We start from the raw sequence: 18,280 nt of genomic DNA on the forward strand, positions 1-18,280 counted from the left end.
ATACCAAATCTTGTGTAATTCCATTACCGTTGCTTTGGCGTTTTGCAGCACTACATTTGCGCCACAAAAACAAAAATCCGAAAGCGGTGCAAGTAGATTTGTAAATCCCTATTTAGCCAACGCAAACAAACAGAATGTCGAAGGACGAGAAGGACAAGACGCAGATAATCGACAAGGACCTGGATCTGTCCAACGCCGGACGCGGCGTGTGGCTGGTGAAGGTGCCGAAATACATTGCCCAGAAATGGGAAAAGGCCCCCACGAACATGGACGTGGGCAAGCTGCGAATCAACAAGACGCCCGGCCAGAAGGCCCAAGTCTCGCTCTCCCTCACTCCGGCCGTCCTGGCTCTCGATCCGGATGAGAAGATACCCACGGAGCACGTCCTGGACGTGTCGCAGGTGACCAAGCAAACGCTCGGGGTATTCTCGCACATGGCCCCCTCCGAAGGCAAGGAGAGCTCGGCGAACCCGGCTGCGCAGCCAGACAACGAGAAGCTCTACATGGAGGGCCGGATCGTCCAGAAGCTGGAGTGCCGGCCCATCGCCGACACTTGCTACATGAAGCTGAAGCTGGAGTCCATCCGCAAGGCGTCGGAGCCCCAGCGGCGGGTGCAGCCCATCGACAAGATCGTCCAGAACTTCAAGCCCGTCAAGGATCACGCACACAATGTAAGTCCAACCATAGACTCACCCTTAACCAACTCCAAATTAATCGAACTATTTTGGGCAGATCGAGTATCGGGAGCGCAAGAAGGCCGAGGGCAAAAAGGCGCGCGACGACAAGAATGCCGTGATGGACATGCTCTTCCACGCCTTCGAGAAACATCAGTACTATAACATCAAGGATCTGGTCAAGATCACCAACCAGCCCATCAGCTATCTGAAGGAGATTCTCAAGGATGTCTGCGATTACAACATGAAGAATCCTCACAAAAACATGTGGGAGCTCAAAAAGGAGTACCGCCACTACAAGACTGAGGAGAAAAAGGAGGAGGAGCACAAGTCGGGCAGCAGCGATTCGGAATAGCATTAAGCAGAGCCTCCGACTTACCATGATTAAAACATATTTAAGTGATTGCATGATTTCGTTTTATTCCTTAAGAGCTACACTTAGACCTATGAAAAAAACATTTTTTTTTCACTGTAAATATACATTTTCTTGCACTCTGATTATACATACATATATACACTATAACCTAGGCGACATTATGAACAAATGGCTATCTATTAGTTGACGTTTTTCTCATGTACATACTTTTAATTGTAGAACAGAAAGAAATCTAAATTTGTATACTTTTGTACAGTATGAGATCAGGTACTTGATACTAGTACTATCAGCTCATAAGGATTTCCAAAACACTGACTGTGGTCAATTTAAACGATGATTTGTCTATTTTTTCAAAATGCAAGTCCAAAAATGGCTAATAATAAAATGTGAAAGTAAAAGAAATTATGGTAAAAAATGAAATAAAGTAATGTAAAAATTTGTAATAATCATTGAGAACCTTAAATTCAAAAGAAAAAGGAAATGATAAGTTTCAAAAGTATAAGAAAATGAAATAGTAAGGCGAAAAAATTAAAGAAAAAAACTAAAAGGTGGCATCAACTCATTCACATGCTTGAGGAAATCGAGCTTAGATAATACTGGTTAATTATTCTAAACAAATATTGCGTCATTGAATCTTAAAATAAAAGCTACTTTCTGTTGCAGCTCTTTTAAACTTTAGAAACTTAAAATACATTTGTACACACTTAAATGAAATAAAATGTATATCTGGCAAGGTATTGATCTAGCGCAGCCTCTTGATCTTGCTGTACTGCTGGGAAAAGTGCATTGCTCGCTGGGCCTGAAAGTAATATAGTATTAAGATAATTCGAATAGGCACAAAAGCTGGACAAACGACGACGAAAAAGCGACGAATCTACACAAATAACAATTCAACACATTTAAGACAGATCACAAGACTACTACTAATTAGACCGGGATGTTGATGCCAATGAAGAGCCCATCGAAGATATCCCCGAGTCGTCATCGCCGTGGGACTGACTTATCTTTGGGATGGGCTTTATCAAACGCACAGTTTTTGCAAACACCTCGGGAGAAGCCGTTTCCGTTGACTTTCGTTTGGTCTTTACCGGCGCCGTTTGGCTCTTGGATGCATTCATGTTGCCCACATCATCCTCGGGATGGATTTCCATACGCTCCCTATTTTGTAGCTGCATATAAAACTGAGACGTCTCGTTTGGCTTACTATTATCGCTAACTCCAAAACTCAATGTGACGTTACCGTTGTTTGTCTGAAAAAGAGGCGTGTTAGGATTGAACTGTTTTCCATTTCGGAATAGCTTGTTAACTTACCAGCATTAGTGAAGCCAGCATGTAGCAACACATAATACTGGGATCTTTGTTTTTCATTACATCCGCTAAGGTGGCTTTTCCATTGCCGGCCGTGCAAACGTCCAATATTTCAGTGCTCAGGTCATTAATGTTGAAGTTCTGGCGCTCATGGGCTATCTGCCAGTCTCGAGTCTGTAACAACTCGGTTAATACTTGCGATTTGTATTTTGAACATGATAATTACCTTAAGGTTGGAATAGAGGCTATCGGGGTGACCAAAGTCCAGTGGCGAGTCGCTTCTCATAAAATTAGCGAAGCTATCTACATGTGTATCTTGTATCCTGTCGTCTGAAGTTGTTGTATTAGCAGGCAAATCCTTTGATGGAGCTTCGTCAATTATTGTAGCGTTGTCTAGCATCGTAGTGACTTCCATTGTTGAATTGTCAAGTTGAGTTACATCTAAAACAACACTGTCCGTTGCGATTGGCTCAGTGGTGGTGTCTAATTCAGAGCTTATTGTGGCTTCCAATCCGCTTTCCATGCCTGCGTTGGCTGTAACCTCCAATCCACTTTCCGCTCCGGAGTTTTCAGTCACATCAAATCTTGCGGCATCTGCACTATCATTTACTGTTGTGGGTTCAGTTGTAGTGTTTAAATCGAATGCTATTGATTCTCCCAATCCACTTTCCACTCTGGCGTTGACAGTCCCTTCCGCAACATCGTCTGCAGATTCATTTGATACCTTATTGGCTTGGTTTTCAACAGGATCATCGATTTCAACTTTAACTTCTCCTATGGTGGAAACAGCCCCTGATGTTTCGGCTCGCAAATCGTCAAAATCAAAACCAGAATCCAGTGTGGGTCGACGTTGACGAAAGCCCAAGAAATCTAGAATTTATAGATAACGTTAGTAACACAAAGTGAATAACAATCGCAAAACAACTTACTGAAATCCTCGTCGAACTCTAAGCTGACTGGGGAGCCGGGTATTTGCTCTTCTGTTTGGGGAACTTCTTTTTCTATCCCTACATGCAGAGCTCTAGCAGAGGGTGAAGACTTTGGTGCCGTCTCTCGCTTTGAAGGCAGACGCTGAAATTAGAAGAAAAAAACAATAGCGAAATGAAATTAAATCTATATGCGTTTTAGCATATTTACTTATGCTAACCCTAGTTTATATTTAAATTTGTAAAAAAGAAGCAGAAATATTACTCACCGCTTGTTTAAACAAGTCGAACTCTGTTGGGAGTTTAAAAATACATTTACGGCGGAGGTATTTTTGCGAAAGTCTCAAAATATTCAACGTAACAGGATAGCAGACCTCCCTTGGAACATCCAACTCAACCTCCGCGTCAATCTTAGTGAATCGATCTGTGTTTTCTTCTGGTAGGTTTATCACTTCCGCGTCGTTACCGGACAGCTGGCGCTGATCTTCTTGATCTGAAAGAACAACACCCTCATCGTCAAATGACTGGCCTGCCGTGGCAATTGCAATGCAGGGATGCAAATGCGGGATCAAGTACCAAAACAAAAAACAAGAAGAAATAAAAATTGTGAGTATTTTAAAACTACAACAAAACTATCAAAAAAACACTTATCCGTAGTACGCTTGGCAGGCGTTGTTTTGCCATTAGTTTACCTGTATGCAGCTGGGAATCAAAAACGTCGTCCATACCGATCCCGGAATCGAATTGCGAAATCTCCTGGTTGGAGTCATCTTTGCCAGGGGGCAAGTTCAGTCTCGTGCTGTCCAGAACACTGGACTCGTTAATGGCCAACGTACTGCTCAGTGGTGGATTCTCTACTTGGCTAACGCTTAAAGAGTTCTCAACCTGGCTAATACTTAAGGACGAATCCTGCACTTGACTTTCGCTTAGGGAGAAATTTTCCACTTGGCTCGCGCCTAATGTGGAATTCTCCACCTGGCTGACATCCAGCGTGGCATTGATTGTGATGTCCTGCTGACTAGTGTTGATTGAATCGCCCAGGCCTGAATCCACTGATATTTGATTTTGTAAGGCCTCGCCGGACGCCAGTGGCTGATCGTTTTCTGCTATCGTCACTTGATCAACGTCCATTGATTCGGCGGGCGCAGCTTCCGTATCCATATCCATGGGCTCATTTTCGTCCAGTCGCACCTTTTTTGAAAGCTCAAATTCTGCGGTTTCCTCCCTCGTTCTTTTCGCAGTTTCATCCGTTCTTCTTCTCGTCCTGACGGTGGCTCCATAGCGTGCGGCCAACATTTGATTCTCCAGCGCAATGTACTCGTCCAGGTAGTCCTTGGTCGTCATGTGCTCGTTGAGTATTTCGGCGGTGTTCACCTGGTTCGTGTGCACATATTCCTTGATCAGATTCAACCGCTCGAATGGAATATCTGGCAGCAGGGTGTTATACCGATGTTCAACATGATACGTAAACATTTTGTACTGCTTTTTCTCATCCTGTTCGTTAGGATTGTGGGGATCCACAATGGGGGCGTGCCTCCACAAGTTGGGCGGCGTATGATCCTGGTAAAGATACTCTATCGTTCGATTCCTCGTGCATTTCACAAAGCTTGTCAAGTTAAATCGTTTCTCGGGTGACATGGTCTTGAATTTTCGCGGTTCTACAGTGAGCATATAGGGATCTACTTCCTTCTGAGTTAGTTTTTTGGCGCGACGTTTACGCGGCTCCTCCGGCGTTGGAACGTTGTTGTCCGGCCTGTTGAATTGAGAAGGATAAAAATTAATATATATTGCTAAGTAATTGTTAAATATTTATTACTAGTCCAATAGCATGATTCTAAAATCTACTCTACGTGAAGCATTTACTGGTTTTATATAATTAGTATTAGTAGTCAACTAACAACTTAGGTACATATTTATTATCTCAATTGAAGCGAAAAATTATCAACTTTACTGAATTAATTTCAATAATTTTATCTTATCTTATATTTTGCAGTATGATTTTTTGTCTGCGCTGTAAACAATGGAATTAGCTTGTTTTAATTAATTAATTTATAAACAAACATTCACAGTTTAAATTTTTTTTCTTTTTTTTTCCTTTTTTTGTTCTTGCTCTTGAATTTTTATTTGCCTACCTCTTGTTTTTTCCGCTTAGCTGGCTTTTTACTCATTTCTTTAAGTATTTAATAACAAACACTCACCATTTTTAATATTTTCTTAATGGTGGTTGTAGGGTTTTAAACTTTTTTCTCTGAAACAACAGTATGTTGAGAATATTTTGTACAAATTTCAAATCATTAAAATATACGTTTTTTCGTCTTTAAAACCCTACCGTTTCTGTTGCTCTTGAATTTTGTGAATTATCTTATTTGTCTACCTCTTATTTGCCTTCGTTTAGCTGGCTTTTTACTCATTTCTTTAAGTACTCTATTTGTTATTTATTTTAGAGAGAAGAAAAACGTGTTCCGTCATTCATTAGCATGTGAATAAACGGGAAATGAAGCCGGCTTTACTGATATTAACGTAAACAAAGCCGAAGATGGGGGCGTAAAAGAAAGCTCGATAAGCGGTATTCGACTCTGATAAGACTGACCACATGGTTTTATCTTTAACTATCTTCATTGATTCTTATTTTCTGACTTCAGCCTACCCACTACTTCCGCCTGTCTGTTCCGTCTGTTTCTTCTTCTCAAGCTTCACTGCGCGCAGGGCTTCCATCTGGTTCTCCACCACCTGGTGCAAGTACTCCACGCGGTCTCCATAGATCTTTCCAAAATATTGAAGGGCACTTCCCGCTCCCATGATGGCCGATCGTCCAGAGACATTCCTGTTTTGTAAACAGTGGCGCTGTAACTCCTTCATATACTATAAGAAGGAATAGAAGGTTAGTGTTTTTTATTTATGTTATAATTCACTTATTTTAGTAGAGATTAATTTTCATATCAAATTAAGTATTTGATTGTTCCCAAATACATATGTACATATACGTACATATACATATATACGTACGTACATATGTATAAAAAATGTTCAATCAATTTATTTAAAATGTCTCAAAACAACACAGTCTTGACACTTTTAACTTAACATAAATGATTTATTTTACTTCTATAAAGGAAGTCCATTTAGGGAAAATTTACCCCACAGAAACTTTTGAAAATCGGCTTAAACCCGGCCTGTTGAATTGCAAAATCTATTGAGTCTTTGGAAAATTTAGCTTAAATAAAGTTACGCAATGTTTTTGAATTTCGGTTTATAAAATTATTTAAGAAGTTATTTTGCCATAATTTTGATGGCTGATCTAAGCGAGTTATTACTGTTTTCCCTATGTTCTAGCACTCACATATCCCAGTGATATCCGCAGGTCCGTGGAGTAGTCGGTGTTCTTGGACAGCTCTTCGAGCAGGACGATTAGCGAGTCGAGGTCCTGCTGCTCATCATACGCAAGGATGCACTTTGCCGCTTGGGTTCCAGTTCGGTTTCGGGCGATGTCCAATATCTCTCGACGCGCTTCACTGTGGTAGGCTGTATGGGCGAAAAAGATCCAAAGTTGCTTAAAAAAAAAACATCACACCCAATCGGAGATCCGCTTTATTGTTTATTTCTCCCTGCTTCACACACTCACGCACACAGGCACACACAAACACACGCGCGGTACACCTGAAATAGCGCTGACTTAATCAAGCGAAGATCGCCTGGGGCTTCGATGGCGTTACTTTGACCATGTGCTTACCCGCTTCTTCCGGCGATTCCTGATCCATGGTTTACTATTCGGAACTGCGAAAAGTCTGTCCTAAGTTCGGTTTTGCACTTTTTACATTCATTCTGCGGGATGGCTTTGCACAAACACACTCACACAAACAAAAAACACACGCGGACCGAGGAAAAACAAAATGGTGGAGGCACGCGTTCAAGTCTTCGATGGATTCAGTGACTTATCCCTAATTGAGTTCTATTTTCCTGTTTTGTTTTTTATTTCATAGCAAGGAATTGGCGCGAATCGGTGCAGGAACGATTTCCTATTCACCCTTGATATATATGTGTTTCTTATTTTGTTTTGCTCTCCGAGCAAGTACCGAATGAGAGAAGAGGCGAACGCAAAATGTAAAGCGGCAATGCTGTTAGCCAAGCACGCATGGTAACCCTAAACGTATCGATAATATATTTTGTTTAGTATTTTTAGCACGAAGACCACAAAATATTTAAAAGATTTATTTCTGTGACATGTTTAGCTCTTGTAGAAGAGCAACAATTTTTCGGAGTTATTATAAATAGTTTGTTGATTTTTTTTTTAAACTCTGTTTAAATAGAATGTACATTGAAATTTTCCAAACAAAAACTTTCTTAAATTTTGTATCGTAAAAAATCAAAGAAGAATAAATGAAACTCCGCAAAATTTTTATTTTGAAATGTTTACCACTTCAATGATTATCGTTTGAGCAATTGCTTGGAGCTTGGTATTTTCTAGTATCAAAAATGCTGTCGATAGTGTCATCACTATCGTGCTTGACTAGCCCAGCTCTAATAGTGTCACCACCTCTACAAAACAAATTCCAAGGTGTAATTGTTTATACCGAAATGTCCAACCAGGAGACCCAGGTTTCCAGCCTGCCGATGCCGCCGGAGCGGTACATCGCCAACTACACAGAGGAGAACATCCGGCGCAACCGAGCGCCCCGCCCACCGCCGCCGCCCTCGCAGCACGAAGTGTACAGCATGTTTGGTATCCAGTACAACAACGATGAGATGATCCGGAGTCTCGAGTCCCAGAACATTAAGCGCCTAATCCCCATCCACTTCGACCGGCGCAAGGAGCTCAAGAAGCTCAACCACTCGCTGCTGGTCAACTTCTTGGACCTCATCGACTTCCTTATCCTGAATCCTGACAGTCCGCGACGCACTGAGAAGGTAACGAAGATAAATTATGTTCGGAACTAATGCATATCACTTCCTAAATAATTTTTATACCTGGAGTTATTAATATAAACCTCAAATGATTTATGCTTTAATGTATTGAAATTCGTTCAGGAATAGTATCTAGTCATGTAAATCATCATATGTAAATCGGTTCATGCTACTGCACCTTTCCAATTAATTAACTTTAATGATTACTAGTTTACGGCAATTTTAAGGTTTTATACAGTTTTTGATTAAGAGGATAAGACTATACCCGATTTGTATAAACTGCGGCTGACCAAAATTTTCTTTTCGTCGTGTCAATTCAATTTTAATTAAAAGCAAATAATAATAATAATTAAATCTTTGTTGTTCATAATTTTAGATAGACGATCTGAGTCTGCTATTCGTTAATATGCATCACCTGCTGAACGAGTTTAGACCTCATCAGGCAAGGGAAACACTACGCGTCATGATGGAAATGCAGAAGCGGCAGCGCGTGGAGACCGCCACCCGTTTCCAAAAGCACTTGGAGCGAGTGCGGGAGATCGTGAACACTGCCTTCTCAGCGCTTCCGGTTTTGGGGGATGATGACGAGAGTGGTGGGGCAAAGATTAAGACGGAGGTGGATCCCTTGGAGGCAAACGCAGCGGCAAAGAATGACCCCAGTTACCAGCACGATCGTATGCTGTGCAAACTCGTGGACGCCATCGAATGAGCAGGCAGAAGGCTGGACTTTGGTGACACTAGAGATTGTGTCAATCATTGTGAACGGTTTGGAAAAACGAGCTCCTCATATTTATAACTGCTTTTAGTGTAAGAAATAAAAACCCCAATTGTGTGATGTGCATCTTCCACGCTTTATGAGTAATTCATTCACTTGGCCCCAAATGTGTTTAGTCATGATGGAGATAATTTTAACAGAGATAAGATCACCCCACAGTCGTGTGTCCCGAGATAAAAGCGAGTTGTTTGAGCATCCACAGATTTCACGGTTGAAATGACGTAGTCAACCTGGACTAACAACTCACTCAAAAGTCATTAAAACGGATCAAATTAAAATGAAAAATTTCCTATCTTCAAGAAGGATTTAAATGTCAAACAGGGATTTGTAACATAAGGGAAATCTGTGTTTCCAATTCTGTAATTAAGGTCCTTTATTGACTTATTTAAAGTAATACTGTTTGCTTAAATCTGACATACTCATGAAAACCACACACGTTTCCCTATTTTTAATGGTTGCTACCTCATGGTATTAGCGTGGCTACCCCAAATATGTTCATACAGTGCGTTTCATGATGTCAATATAGGGTTTCAATGTTAAAAACATAGTAGCGGTCTGAATTAAAAATTGATTTTAGAAAAATCTGGATGTTTGTTAATATTTATAAACTAAGAAAAAAAATATAATGCTGACTCTTTTTAATGGAATTTCTTCTAAATTGTTATTAGAGAAAAATATGTTTTATTAATTTATCAATTGCATACCATAGGACTTGCATTAATTCCTGTTAAACCTTAGGTTTTTGAAACTCACAGTGCCTACTTTCTAACGCAACGTGTTCTTTCTGGATAAAAATGGTTTTATAAGTTTATTAGCTTCTTTAGATTGTAAAGTCCGCGATAAGAGACTTGTTGGTGAGTGAATCTTCAGTTTTATGGAGACTAACTCCGATAAAAACAGGTGCCATTCACTCTAGGAGATCATTTCTCGTTCAGCACTGCAACTGTGAGCAATAGGCGGATAAATTCAAATAAACTGGAGAACCCCAAATAAGTGACTGTGAACTGAACTCTTTAAGGAATTTGTGCTTGCGCTTTGTAATCAATGACTGTAGCGCATTAATTGAACAATCAATTTCAAGAGCAAGCCAATTGTAAAAAGATATTGTGAAAAACAGAAATTGCCGAGATGTCGGAAAAGAATACTGAAAAAGTGGATCCTGAAAAGAGTAAAGGTAAAGGGAATATAAAAGTGCATAATGAAGAAAATTGAGGTTTATTTTTAATATGTGTACTTAAAATTACATAAAACGTTAAAATGTTTGTTTAAAAAGTCAATGGTGATTTTTTTCTTCCTAAGAGATTTGAATTGAGCTGTGCAAGGTGAATGTGGAAAATTTTCTTCAAGTTGCAAAATTTTTTCTCACGTTTCCAGGCAACGCGTAATGCCTTTATCAAAAAACTAAAATGAGCTTTGCAAAAGATTAGAAGGTGTCTGCCATAAAAAAACTATTTCATCTTATCAAATACAGAGCTGGAAAATGACAACGATGCGGATGGGAATTCAGATAGTACGGCAGAGGCGGCTGCCACGCCCGCCGAGGAAGGTCCTGCCACATTCGATAAGGCGATCGAGGGAGCCGGGTTCGGGCTCTTCAACCTAATGCTCCTCATCGTCTCCATTCCCGCCCAGAGTGCCGCCATGTACGAGTCCAGCTCCATGTCCTACATCCTGCCAGTGGCCGAGTGCGATCTTCGCCTGACTCTGGAGGACAAGGGCGTGCTGAACGCGGTGGCCTATGCGGGCATGACCATTTCGGCCATTGCCTGGGGCTATCTGGCAGATACCAAGGGGCGCAAGAAGATACTCTACTGGGGCTATCTGATCGATGCAGTGTGCGTTTTTGGCAGTGCTTTGAGTCAGAACTTCACGATGCTGGTGGTCTTCAAATTCTTGGGTGGCTTGGTGTAAGTATTAACACATTTCTTATTATTATTGTATTTTTTATGCATATGTTAAATACTTTTTAAAGGGTAAATGGTCCAGCGGCTGTGCTCTTTACCTATTTGACGGAGATGCACGGACCCAAGCACCGATCTTCCGTTCTGATGATCGTCGGTATGGTGACGTCCACGGCTACGGTTTCACTGCCTCTTCTGGCCTGGGGCATCTTTCCAAGAGATTGGGACTTCCACTTCTGGGGCTTGGACAGTAAGTTTGCCTATAAAGTTGTCAACTGAAGTAATGGAAATCATTAATTATTTATTGTTATTAAGTCCATAGTTGGCAAATTTTCCTCTTTGTTTTGGGCATCCCAAGTTTGGTCAGCGGTCTGATTTTCTGCGGCATGCCGGAGAGTCCGCGGTTTTTGATGGCCCAAGGACGAAACGAGGAAGCGTTGGAGGCCTTTAAGAAGATCTACCATGTGAACACACGCAAGCCCAAGGATACCTATCCGGTAAGTAAATAGTTAAAATAATTGTTTTTTAATTATTTATAAAATCATTGTCCCACAGATCAAAGCTCTTATACAGGAGGCACCAAACCGCAAGGCCGCCCGGGACGAGGTTATCTACACCATCGAGGAGAAGACTGAAAAGGAGCCCTCGAAGCGACCGTCGCGCACCTTGGCGGAGAGCCTTCGATCCGGTCTGCAGCAGATGAAGCCGCTGGCCAGGAAGCCCCTGCTGGGACTGGCCCTCTGCTGCTACGTGATGCAGTTCGGCATCTTCCTGGGCATGAACACCATCCGGCTGTGGCTGCCTCAGCTCTTCGCCTCCATGGCGGAGTACGAAGCCATGCACGTCGAGGATGGAGAGGACGCCAGCATGTGCACCATCCTGGAGTTCAGCGTCAATCAGACGGCGAAGACCGCCCTGAATTACGCCGACGCCTGTTCAGTGGTAGGTATCAGATAAAACTTGGAGATAAGATCTCTAGATTATAGATCTGAAGATAGTATCAGGCTTGGATCTCTCAAGATTAGGTTTATCTGGCAGCTCACTTAACGCCTGTTCATCGTGATCATGACGTGGCTAGCACACAAAATAAAAGATTACTATGATGTGTTATATATAAGTAGGTGTATACCGTTACAGAAAGTTTTTTAATTTTATCTATTTAATGTTTATTTTAATTATAAGTTAGTAAAGCTTATTTATGTTGAAGGCAGTAAATATGTTCTATATAATGACAATTATAGTTTCCTTAATTTGACTACTTGTATTTATAATATGTCGCTAAGTTTTAATATCTTTTAAATATTCAACAAATGTTTATTTTTTATCTGAATTTTAAAAGTTGATTTACATAATGTTTAAGATATTTTTAAATTTATTTTTTAGTAACTATATGTCTTGAATATATATTTTTGTAGCCCAAGGTGATCTCAATGGACATGTACCTGAATAACATTATTGTCTCGGCAACTGGATTTGTGGGTTACTTTTTTGCTGGTGGAATCATCCGTGCCTTGGGTCCCAAGCGAATGATGAGTACGTTTTACTAGAAACTATTTTCGGTATGTTATTAACCGCATTGCATATTTCCAGCTTATGGACTGTTTTTGTCGGGCACGTTTGGCCTGATACTGTACTTCTCCGTAAGCAGTCTAATGACACTTATTGTGGCTGCCACCTTCCTCACAATTACCGGAATCGCAGTCTCATCGCTTCTGGGTGCTGTGGTCGTCCTGTTTCCCACACAATTAAGGTACGTTGTTAAGCCCTTTGATTGAAAACGAATCAACTTAAAGTCTTTGATTGGCAGAACTGTTGTGGTTGCCATTGCCATGATGTGCGGACGCTTTGGTGCCCTGACAGGAAATTTACTCTTTCCCGTGTTCGTTCAGATTGGTTGTTTGCCTCCATTTATAATGGTCTCCGCAGTGCTGATATGTGAGTAATCTATTTGAAATTCAGCAAAAATCATTTTATTTACATTTATTTTGCAGTGTCCGGCATCCTCTCAATATTCCTGCCTAATCCAGCAAAAGCGACATTTTCTTAAAGAGACAGGCTTCGTAACAATCGGTTGAAGTTCTACCGGTTCCCTTCCATTTTAAACCAGATCTTGCGACATTAGATTAGCCTTTGTTTAGCTGTACAAATTAGGGGTAAAAAATTAACTGGCTTAGAGGAGATAGACGCTCAACAACTATTTATATTTACCTTAAGTAATCAAACCAAATATCAAATATATCTTTATTGTGGTACAAATTACATTGCTTGGATAACTTGATTCAATTTGCTACAGCCCCCAAACAATAGAAAGCCAACGAACAGGAATATCCAGCTTTCTCTCCAAGGATTTGTCTGGTGAGCAAGGACAAAAGTCGGCGGAAGCTGCGACATGCAAATCTCATTAGCACCAATTAACTAAAACCGGGAAAACTCAGGTGGGCTGGGGTGCTTGCCTGAATTGGCAGGTGAGTTATCGACTGCAGATAACATCAACCAGATTTTCATTAGCTGCAGACAAGCTAAGTGGAAATTAGTGCCGCCTGGGTTGACTTATCTGGCAGCTTTATAAGATTGAGCGCTTCAGTGATTCGTAAGCAACTTTCACTAAAAGTGCAATCCAATTTAACCACTTTAGATCACCCTGGTTATTTCAAAATGCAATTAAAGTGTTCGAAAATACTAATTACATCCATGCACTGCACTTATCTTCAGTTAAAATAGGTAAGGCATATTTTTTTATAGAAAAAAAACACTTTTTAAATTTGAATTGACTAATTTATAAGTTTGTATTAATTAAAAGCGTTAAATGTTTTCAGCTTATGTACCCGTAAAATGTCCTTAATATAATAACCGATTTTTAACCAATAAAGTTCATATCCTATTTAAATATATTTAAATTTTATTGGACTATTCTCTTAAAAACTCAACTATTAAATAGAGTCTGATTTCATCAAGTAATTTAATAAGTTGCCACAGAAATCACTAGAGGTTAGACATTACTTATAAACGCAGTCTAAGCAGTATGCATTAATATGTTTTTAGTCCCCAAGTCCGTTGCATACTTATTAATACATTTTTAAGTCATTTAAAATCCTTAAAAGAATTTATGTAAAGTGTATTATTATACTTTTTGTTGACATCTTTATTTACAGCCTGCCACTTGGGTAGGTAAACTGGTTTAAAATATATACATTAAAAACAAAAAAAAAGGAATTTATGTGTCGGCACTAGAATATTTGGTCTGCATGAACTAACCGCATTGTATTTTTCCAGCTCAACGACTGTTTTTGTCAGACACGTTTGGCCTGGTATTCGACTTCTCTGTAAGCAATCTAATGACACATATTGTGGCTGCAACCTTTCTTACAATTACTGGATTTGCAGTCACTTCATTTCTGGGAACTGCGGTCGTTCTCTTTCCCACACAATACTTTATTTACAACCTGTTCAAGCTGCCACTTAGACTTGTTTATTGTGAAAATATATACATTTTTAATCAAAAACTAAATTAAAAACGAAAAAATAACTTTTGTAAAATCTGTGTTAACTCCCATTTGGAAAATCCTAATAAACGCCAGATGTCAAAATATGTGACAGTCCCCACCATATGCTTCGTAAGCATCCAGGAGTCTTTTAAGTAGTTTTCAAAATTTCCATTGACACTCTTACGCCGACATCCCCGACTGTATATCCTTATTGTGATGACGGAGGAGGCCGCCGACTTCGAGACGGCCATCGCGGAGTGTGGCTTCGGGCTGTTCAACGTGTTCATCGTGTGCAGCGCGGCGCCCTGCCTCACGGCGATGGTCTTCTCGGCCTCGGCGCTGTCCTATGTGTTGCCCTCGGCCGAATGCGACCTCGATCTCAGCATCGTGGACAAGGGAATGCTGCACGCGGTGACGTACGCGGGGATGATCATCTCGGCGGTGCCCTGGGGATTTATTGCGGACACCGTGGGGCGTAAACCTGTGCTCATTTTTGGCGGCTTGATCGACGGCTTTTTTGTCTTGTGCACTTCCTTCAGCCAGAACACAGCCCAGCTAATGGCCTTCAAGTTCTTTGACGGCTTTATGTAAGTAGTCCCAGAAAAAGAGCTCAAAAGCTTGTCGTATAAATAAGAATTGGGGTATATTCTACATCTGCAACGGGAACTCTGATAGAAATCCAATCAAAAAAAGTCAAACATCACACAATAGGGTTACACTTCGTACATCTACGAAGCTATAATTCTCAAATGGTTCTAGCTGCGTGTTGAAGCTAGCCCCATCATACTAAATAAGTTGACTTTCTGTTGCAACATGCTTCGTTGCTACTTTTGTAAATGTTGGCCTAATTGTCCGTCTCAGATTTAAGAAGAAAACTATTTTGTTTAATTGGGTATCATATATTAATCAAGCCTTTAATGTTTTTCTTAAGTTTCTAAAATTTATCCAACATAACATACGACTTTCTAATAATTAAAATCCCAAATGAGTTCTAGTGTTTAGTTTAGTTCAAAATCGATAACCAATCTAACAGGCAAATCTCCGTTAGCATCTGTGGTCCATTTGCGGTGGTGGTCAGCTACCTGGCCGAGTTCCATGGCAAGAAGCACCGGCCGTATATCATGCTGTTCGTGGGCCTCTGCGTTTCCGTTGGATCGATGATTTTACCCCTGCTGGCCTACGCTTTGCTGCCTGTGCCCATATTCTTCGAGGTGGGAACTCTGGAGTGTAGGTGTGTTTCACACGGTGTGGCCTCAATCCTGAACTCCATCTTGTACCCGCAGTTCGCACTTGGCAGGTCTTCTTGGCGGTCAGCTCGGTGCCCAGTCTGCTATGCGGCTTCCTGCACATTTTCCTGCCCGAGAGCCCCAAGTTCCTTATGGCTCAGGGGAACTACAAGAAAGCCTTGGTGTCCCTGCAGCGCATCTATCAGGTGAACAAGCGCAAGAGTAAGGAGAGCTATCCGGTAGGAAACCTTGTTAAATTACAAGAAATACATCTGTACTTTAACTCTTAAAATTTATATATTTTGTAATTCGCAGGTAAAACGTCTCACCGATCCAACGCCCGATCGCTCCGCTGATCTTGATGGAACTGGTCGGTCATTTACACACAAGGAAAGATTTGTGCGCGCCAAGAACAAGTTTATCGAGGGCCTCGGACAGCTAAAGCCGATGTTTTCAAAGCCCTATTTGACCATCTCGTTGCTGGTTTACTGCCTGCACTTCTGCCAGATAATGTGGTGAGTTAGGGTTAACATTTTGTTTATTACTATTTTTTTTGATTAACCAAAGCTAAACCAATTCCGATACCCTAATATCGAGGCTCAAAAATGTGCAATGGTTTTTTTTTTTTTAATTTTAGTCGATTGATCCAAATTCAGATTCAGATCACCAAAATTTATTGGATAAGAATACTATCATTAGTGCCATTTTTTTTTGTGCTGAATATTAAAAATGTTTAAAAATAATAATATAATAGTAATATATAATTTGTCGTTTTGCTAGAAGAAATGTCAAACTATATACTTTTTCATACATTTCGGTAAACAAAGTTTTTATAAGAAATCAGGCTTTTAAAAATCTAAAATTTTGGGAAATTAATTTTTAAATGACATATAGCTGCACTTGACCATGTTCTTAAAATTGTAATAATAATTTGAAATTTAAAACATCAAAAAGAAAAAAAATGAATCCGTTTGCCTTTTTTTAAAGGTTCAGTTTTACGAGGTCAATTTTCTCAATACGCTGAAGTGGTGTTAAACTTTCGTGACCAGATTCGGAATCTGCCTAGCGAAATCTATTGGAATCTGTTCATTAATGTAGTTTTTCCATTTTTAGTGTCAACTCGGTGCGTCTGTGGCTGCCGCAGATCTTTGCCACAATGAATGCAATGGAGTCTCTGGGGGCAAACGACACGAGCATGTGCGGGGTTCTGGATCACAATGCGATGGCAAAGTCCATGGACGCGGAGGCCAAGCGGGTGGAGTGCGCTCTAGTAGGTAGGAGATCGCTTGTTCCGGGTTTCGGGGTCTAAAGTAATAATCTCAAACGAACAGAACCACGACCCTCAAAGCTACTTGGATAACATAATCGTGTCGGGTATTGGCCTGGTCGGCTTCCTCATAATTTTTCCACTGTTGCGTATCCGATTTGTCGCGGACCACATACTAAGTGAGTACTGTAGTCTTACATTTGTTTTCTGGGATGCAAAGGTATTGTCAAACGATCTATATAAGTAATTTCAATGTATTCGTATTGGAAAACATGATGTATATAAATTGAAAAACTAGTTTTTTTATAAGCTTTTTTAAATAACAAATATTAAGAGTTCTTAAAAAAGAAACATTTTCCCTTGCATCTTTTTCTGTAAATATTTTACTATTGTTAATACTATTAGAAATTATTTAAAATAAAGTATCAACTAAGAAATCATTGAGGAAATTATTACTGGGAAAAAATTGTGGAATTATTTTTAATATATATAACTTAAAAGTTGTTGGTTTCCAAATATTTAAAAATTTGCTTAAATATTGTGATAAAATTACTATTATTGATTAAGGTTGACTATTTAGCGTATTGAAAACATTAAAAATTAAAAAAACTTTGCATCCCCATTTGAAAAATTAACTTATGTGAGATCCTGGCAGAGGTGTTCCTATTCATCTGCATTTTCCTGGTGGGCAGCCTGTACTTTGTGAAGACTTCGCTGGGGACGATGATAGTGTCCGCCGTTTACCTGACTCTAATGGGCATATGTGCCACCACAATTATTGGAATGTCTGTGGTGATTTTCCCCACCCTGATGAGGTAAGATACATGCCCCGTATCAATCCCTAATTTATATTTATGTACTTTTATCCTTCAGGACAATGGTTTTGCTGCTGATTATGACCTTTGGAAGACTTGGCTCTGTGTGCGGCAACCTTGTGTTGCCAATTTTCATGCAACTCAGTTGCCTGGCTCCGTTTCTTTGGTTGTGCGCTCTGATGTCCAGTGAGTAATAATTCGTTTAATTAGTGATTTAGTACTTGCCGTAATTACACTTACATTTCACAGTGGCCTTCGTGTTTTCGCTGTTTCTGAAGGTCGACGATCGACAACCGCTGAGCTGATAGCCCAGAAGTTTTTCCTGAAAGTTTATCCAGATTTTTGTAACCGTCTCGTCATCGATGTCTTCTGACTGAATTAATAATAATCAATGCTTTTGACTGCACGGTTAATTCAAGATAATTACACTTTATTCACAAGCACACACAAAGCCAGAAGGCCATGATTAATTTCTTTATGCTTTTTGATTGGAAAAAATATATCTGCCGGCAATTATGTTTTTGCGGTTAGCAATTAATTTGCACATGCGAATGGGACTCGCAATTCGCGCTTCGCTGGCTGCAAAAGCGATTTTTCCCAGCAGATGTCTGGCTAAAAGTTTCCC

General features: G+C 40.2%; 5 protein-coding genes across 9 annotated transcripts; 4 read left to right on the forward strand and 1 right to left on the reverse strand.

The window, feature by feature from the left end:
- Positions 1–35: 35 nt before the first annotated feature.
- On the forward strand, positions 36–1,082 carry LOC108135581 (general transcription factor IIF subunit 2). The gene is made up of 2 exons (XM_017256378.2): positions 36–671; positions 733–1,082. The coding sequence occupies exons 1-2, from the start codon at positions 135–137 to the stop codon at positions 1,027–1,029; spliced, it is 834 nt and encodes a 277-aa protein (XP_017111867.1). The 5' UTR covers positions 36–134; the 3' UTR covers positions 1,030–1,082.
- LOC108135571 lies at positions 1,075–7,386 on the reverse strand. 3 transcript variants are annotated; one of them, XM_017256365.2, is made up of 10 exons: positions 7,015–7,386; positions 6,625–6,806; positions 5,932–6,146; positions 3,977–5,037; positions 3,554–3,813; positions 3,288–3,429; positions 2,585–3,228; positions 2,362–2,532; positions 2,097–2,300; positions 1,075–1,849 (listed from the first exon to the last, which is right to left on the reverse strand). In XM_017256365.2, the coding sequence occupies exons 1-10, from the start codon at positions 7,040–7,042 to the stop codon at positions 1,793–1,795; spliced, it is 2,964 nt and encodes a 987-aa protein (XP_017111854.1). In that variant the 5' UTR covers positions 7,043–7,386; the 3' UTR covers positions 1,075–1,792. The 3 variants fall into 3 exon arrangements, with proteins under 3 accessions (XP_017111854.1, XP_017111844.1, XP_017111833.1); XM_017256355.2 differs by having other exon boundaries at positions 1,075–2,300; positions 3,554–3,777; positions 7,015–7,385; XM_017256344.2 differs by having other exon boundaries at positions 1,075–2,300; positions 7,015–7,385.
- Positions 7,387–7,788: 402 nt separating this feature from the next.
- Positions 7,789–9,034, forward strand: LOC108149985 (mediator of RNA polymerase II transcription subunit 7). Its single transcript, XM_017277917.2, has 2 exons — positions 7,789–8,189; positions 8,563–9,034. The coding sequence occupies exons 1-2, from the start codon at positions 7,860–7,862 to the stop codon at positions 8,893–8,895; spliced, it is 663 nt and encodes a 220-aa protein (XP_017133406.1). The 5' UTR covers positions 7,789–7,859; the 3' UTR covers positions 8,896–9,034.
- An 843-nt stretch (positions 9,035–9,877) lies between these two features.
- On the forward strand, positions 9,878–13,121 carry LOC108135757 (synaptic vesicle glycoprotein 2B). The gene is made up of 9 exons (XM_017256607.2): positions 9,878–10,135; positions 10,433–10,868; positions 10,934–11,112; positions 11,178–11,359; positions 11,418–11,804; positions 12,278–12,395; positions 12,453–12,612; positions 12,670–12,797; positions 12,854–13,121. Exons 1-9 carry the CDS (start codon positions 10,090–10,092, stop codon positions 12,907–12,909), a joined length of 1,692 nt encoding a protein of 563 aa, XP_017112096.1. The 5' UTR covers positions 9,878–10,089; the 3' UTR covers positions 12,910–13,121.
- Positions 13,122–13,216: 95 nt separating this feature from the next.
- LOC108135764 (synaptic vesicle glycoprotein 2A) lies at positions 13,217–18,159 on the forward strand. 3 transcript variants are annotated; one of them, XM_041709524.1, is made up of 9 exons: positions 13,217–13,327; positions 13,498–13,583; positions 14,136–14,934; positions 15,396–15,574; positions 15,631–15,812; positions 15,889–16,088; positions 16,687–16,843; positions 16,905–17,019; positions 17,533–17,623. In XM_041709524.1, the coding sequence occupies exons 3-9, from the start codon at positions 14,564–14,566 to the stop codon at positions 17,544–17,546; spliced, it is 1,218 nt and encodes a 405-aa protein (XP_041565458.1). In that variant the 5' UTR covers positions 13,217–13,327; positions 13,498–13,583; positions 14,136–14,563; the 3' UTR covers positions 17,547–17,623. The 3 variants fall into 3 exon arrangements, 2 of the variants coding, with proteins under 2 accessions (XP_041565458.1, XP_017112116.1); XM_017256627.2 differs by lacking the exons at positions 13,217–13,327; positions 13,498–13,583 and adding exons at positions 17,714–17,841; positions 17,905–18,159 and having other exon boundaries at positions 14,395–14,934; positions 17,496–17,655; XR_005977683.1 differs by lacking the exons at positions 13,217–13,327; positions 13,498–13,583 and having other exon boundaries at positions 14,398–14,934; positions 16,687–16,847; positions 17,496–17,609.
- The last annotated feature ends 121 nt before the right edge of the window (positions 18,160–18,280 follow it).

This window comes from Drosophila elegans, unplaced genomic scaffold (assembly GCF_018152505.1).
Source record: "Drosophila elegans isolate 14027-0461.03 unplaced genomic scaffold, ASM1815250v1 contig_476, whole genome shotgun sequence".
NCBI lineage: Eukaryota > Metazoa > Arthropoda > Insecta > Diptera > Drosophilidae > Drosophila > Drosophila elegans.

Bases quoted from the DNA above. Each gene is read 5' to 3' on its own strand.
- LOC108135581 (XM_017256378.2), top strand. From the start codon at position 135: ATGTCGAAGGACGAGAAGGACAAGACGCAGATAATCGACAAGGACCTG. The intron at 672-732 runs GTAAGTCCAACC...TATTTTGGGCAG, and splicing joins TCAAGGATCACGCACACAAT to ATCGAGTATCGGGAGCGCAA.
- LOC108135764 (XM_017256627.2), top strand. From the start codon at position 14,564: ATGACGGAGGAGGCCGCCGACTTCGAGACGGCCATCGCGGAGTGTGGC. The intron at 15,575-15,630 runs GTAGGTGTGTTT...TTGTACCCGCAG, and splicing joins CGAGGTGGGAACTCTGGAGT to TTCGCACTTGGCAGGTCTTC. The intron at 17,842-17,904 runs GTGAGTAATAAT...TACATTTCACAG, and splicing joins GTTGTGCGCTCTGATGTCCA to TGGCCTTCGTGTTTTCGCTG.
- LOC108135757 (XM_017256607.2), top strand. From the start codon at position 10,090: ATGTCGGAAAAGAATACTGAAAAAGTGGATCCTGAAAAGAGTAAAG. The intron at 11,360-11,417 runs GTAAGTAAATAG...ATTGTCCCACAG, and splicing joins AGCCCAAGGATACCTATCCG to ATCAAAGCTCTTATACAGGA. The intron at 12,396-12,452 runs GTACGTTTTACT...GCATATTTCCAG, and splicing joins GGGTCCCAAGCGAATGATGA to CTTATGGACTGTTTTTGTCG.
- LOC108135571 (XM_017256344.2), bottom strand. From the start codon at position 7,042: ATGGATCAGGAATCGCCGGAAGAAGCGG. The intron at 6,807-7,014 runs GTAAGCACATGG...TCGCCCATACAG, and splicing joins GGAATCGCCGGAAGAAGCGG to CCTACCACAGTGAAGCGCGT. The intron at 3,430-3,553 runs GTGAGTAATATT...TTCTAATTTCAG, and splicing joins TCGACTTGTTTAAACAAGCG to CGTCTGCCTTCAAAGCGAGA.
- LOC108149985 (XM_017277917.2), top strand. From the start codon at position 7,860: ATGTCCAACCAGGAGACCCAGGTTTCCAGCCTGCCGATGCCGCCGGAG. The intron at 8,190-8,562 runs GTAACGAAGATA...TCATAATTTTAG, and splicing joins GTCCGCGACGCACTGAGAAG to ATAGACGATCTGAGTCTGCT.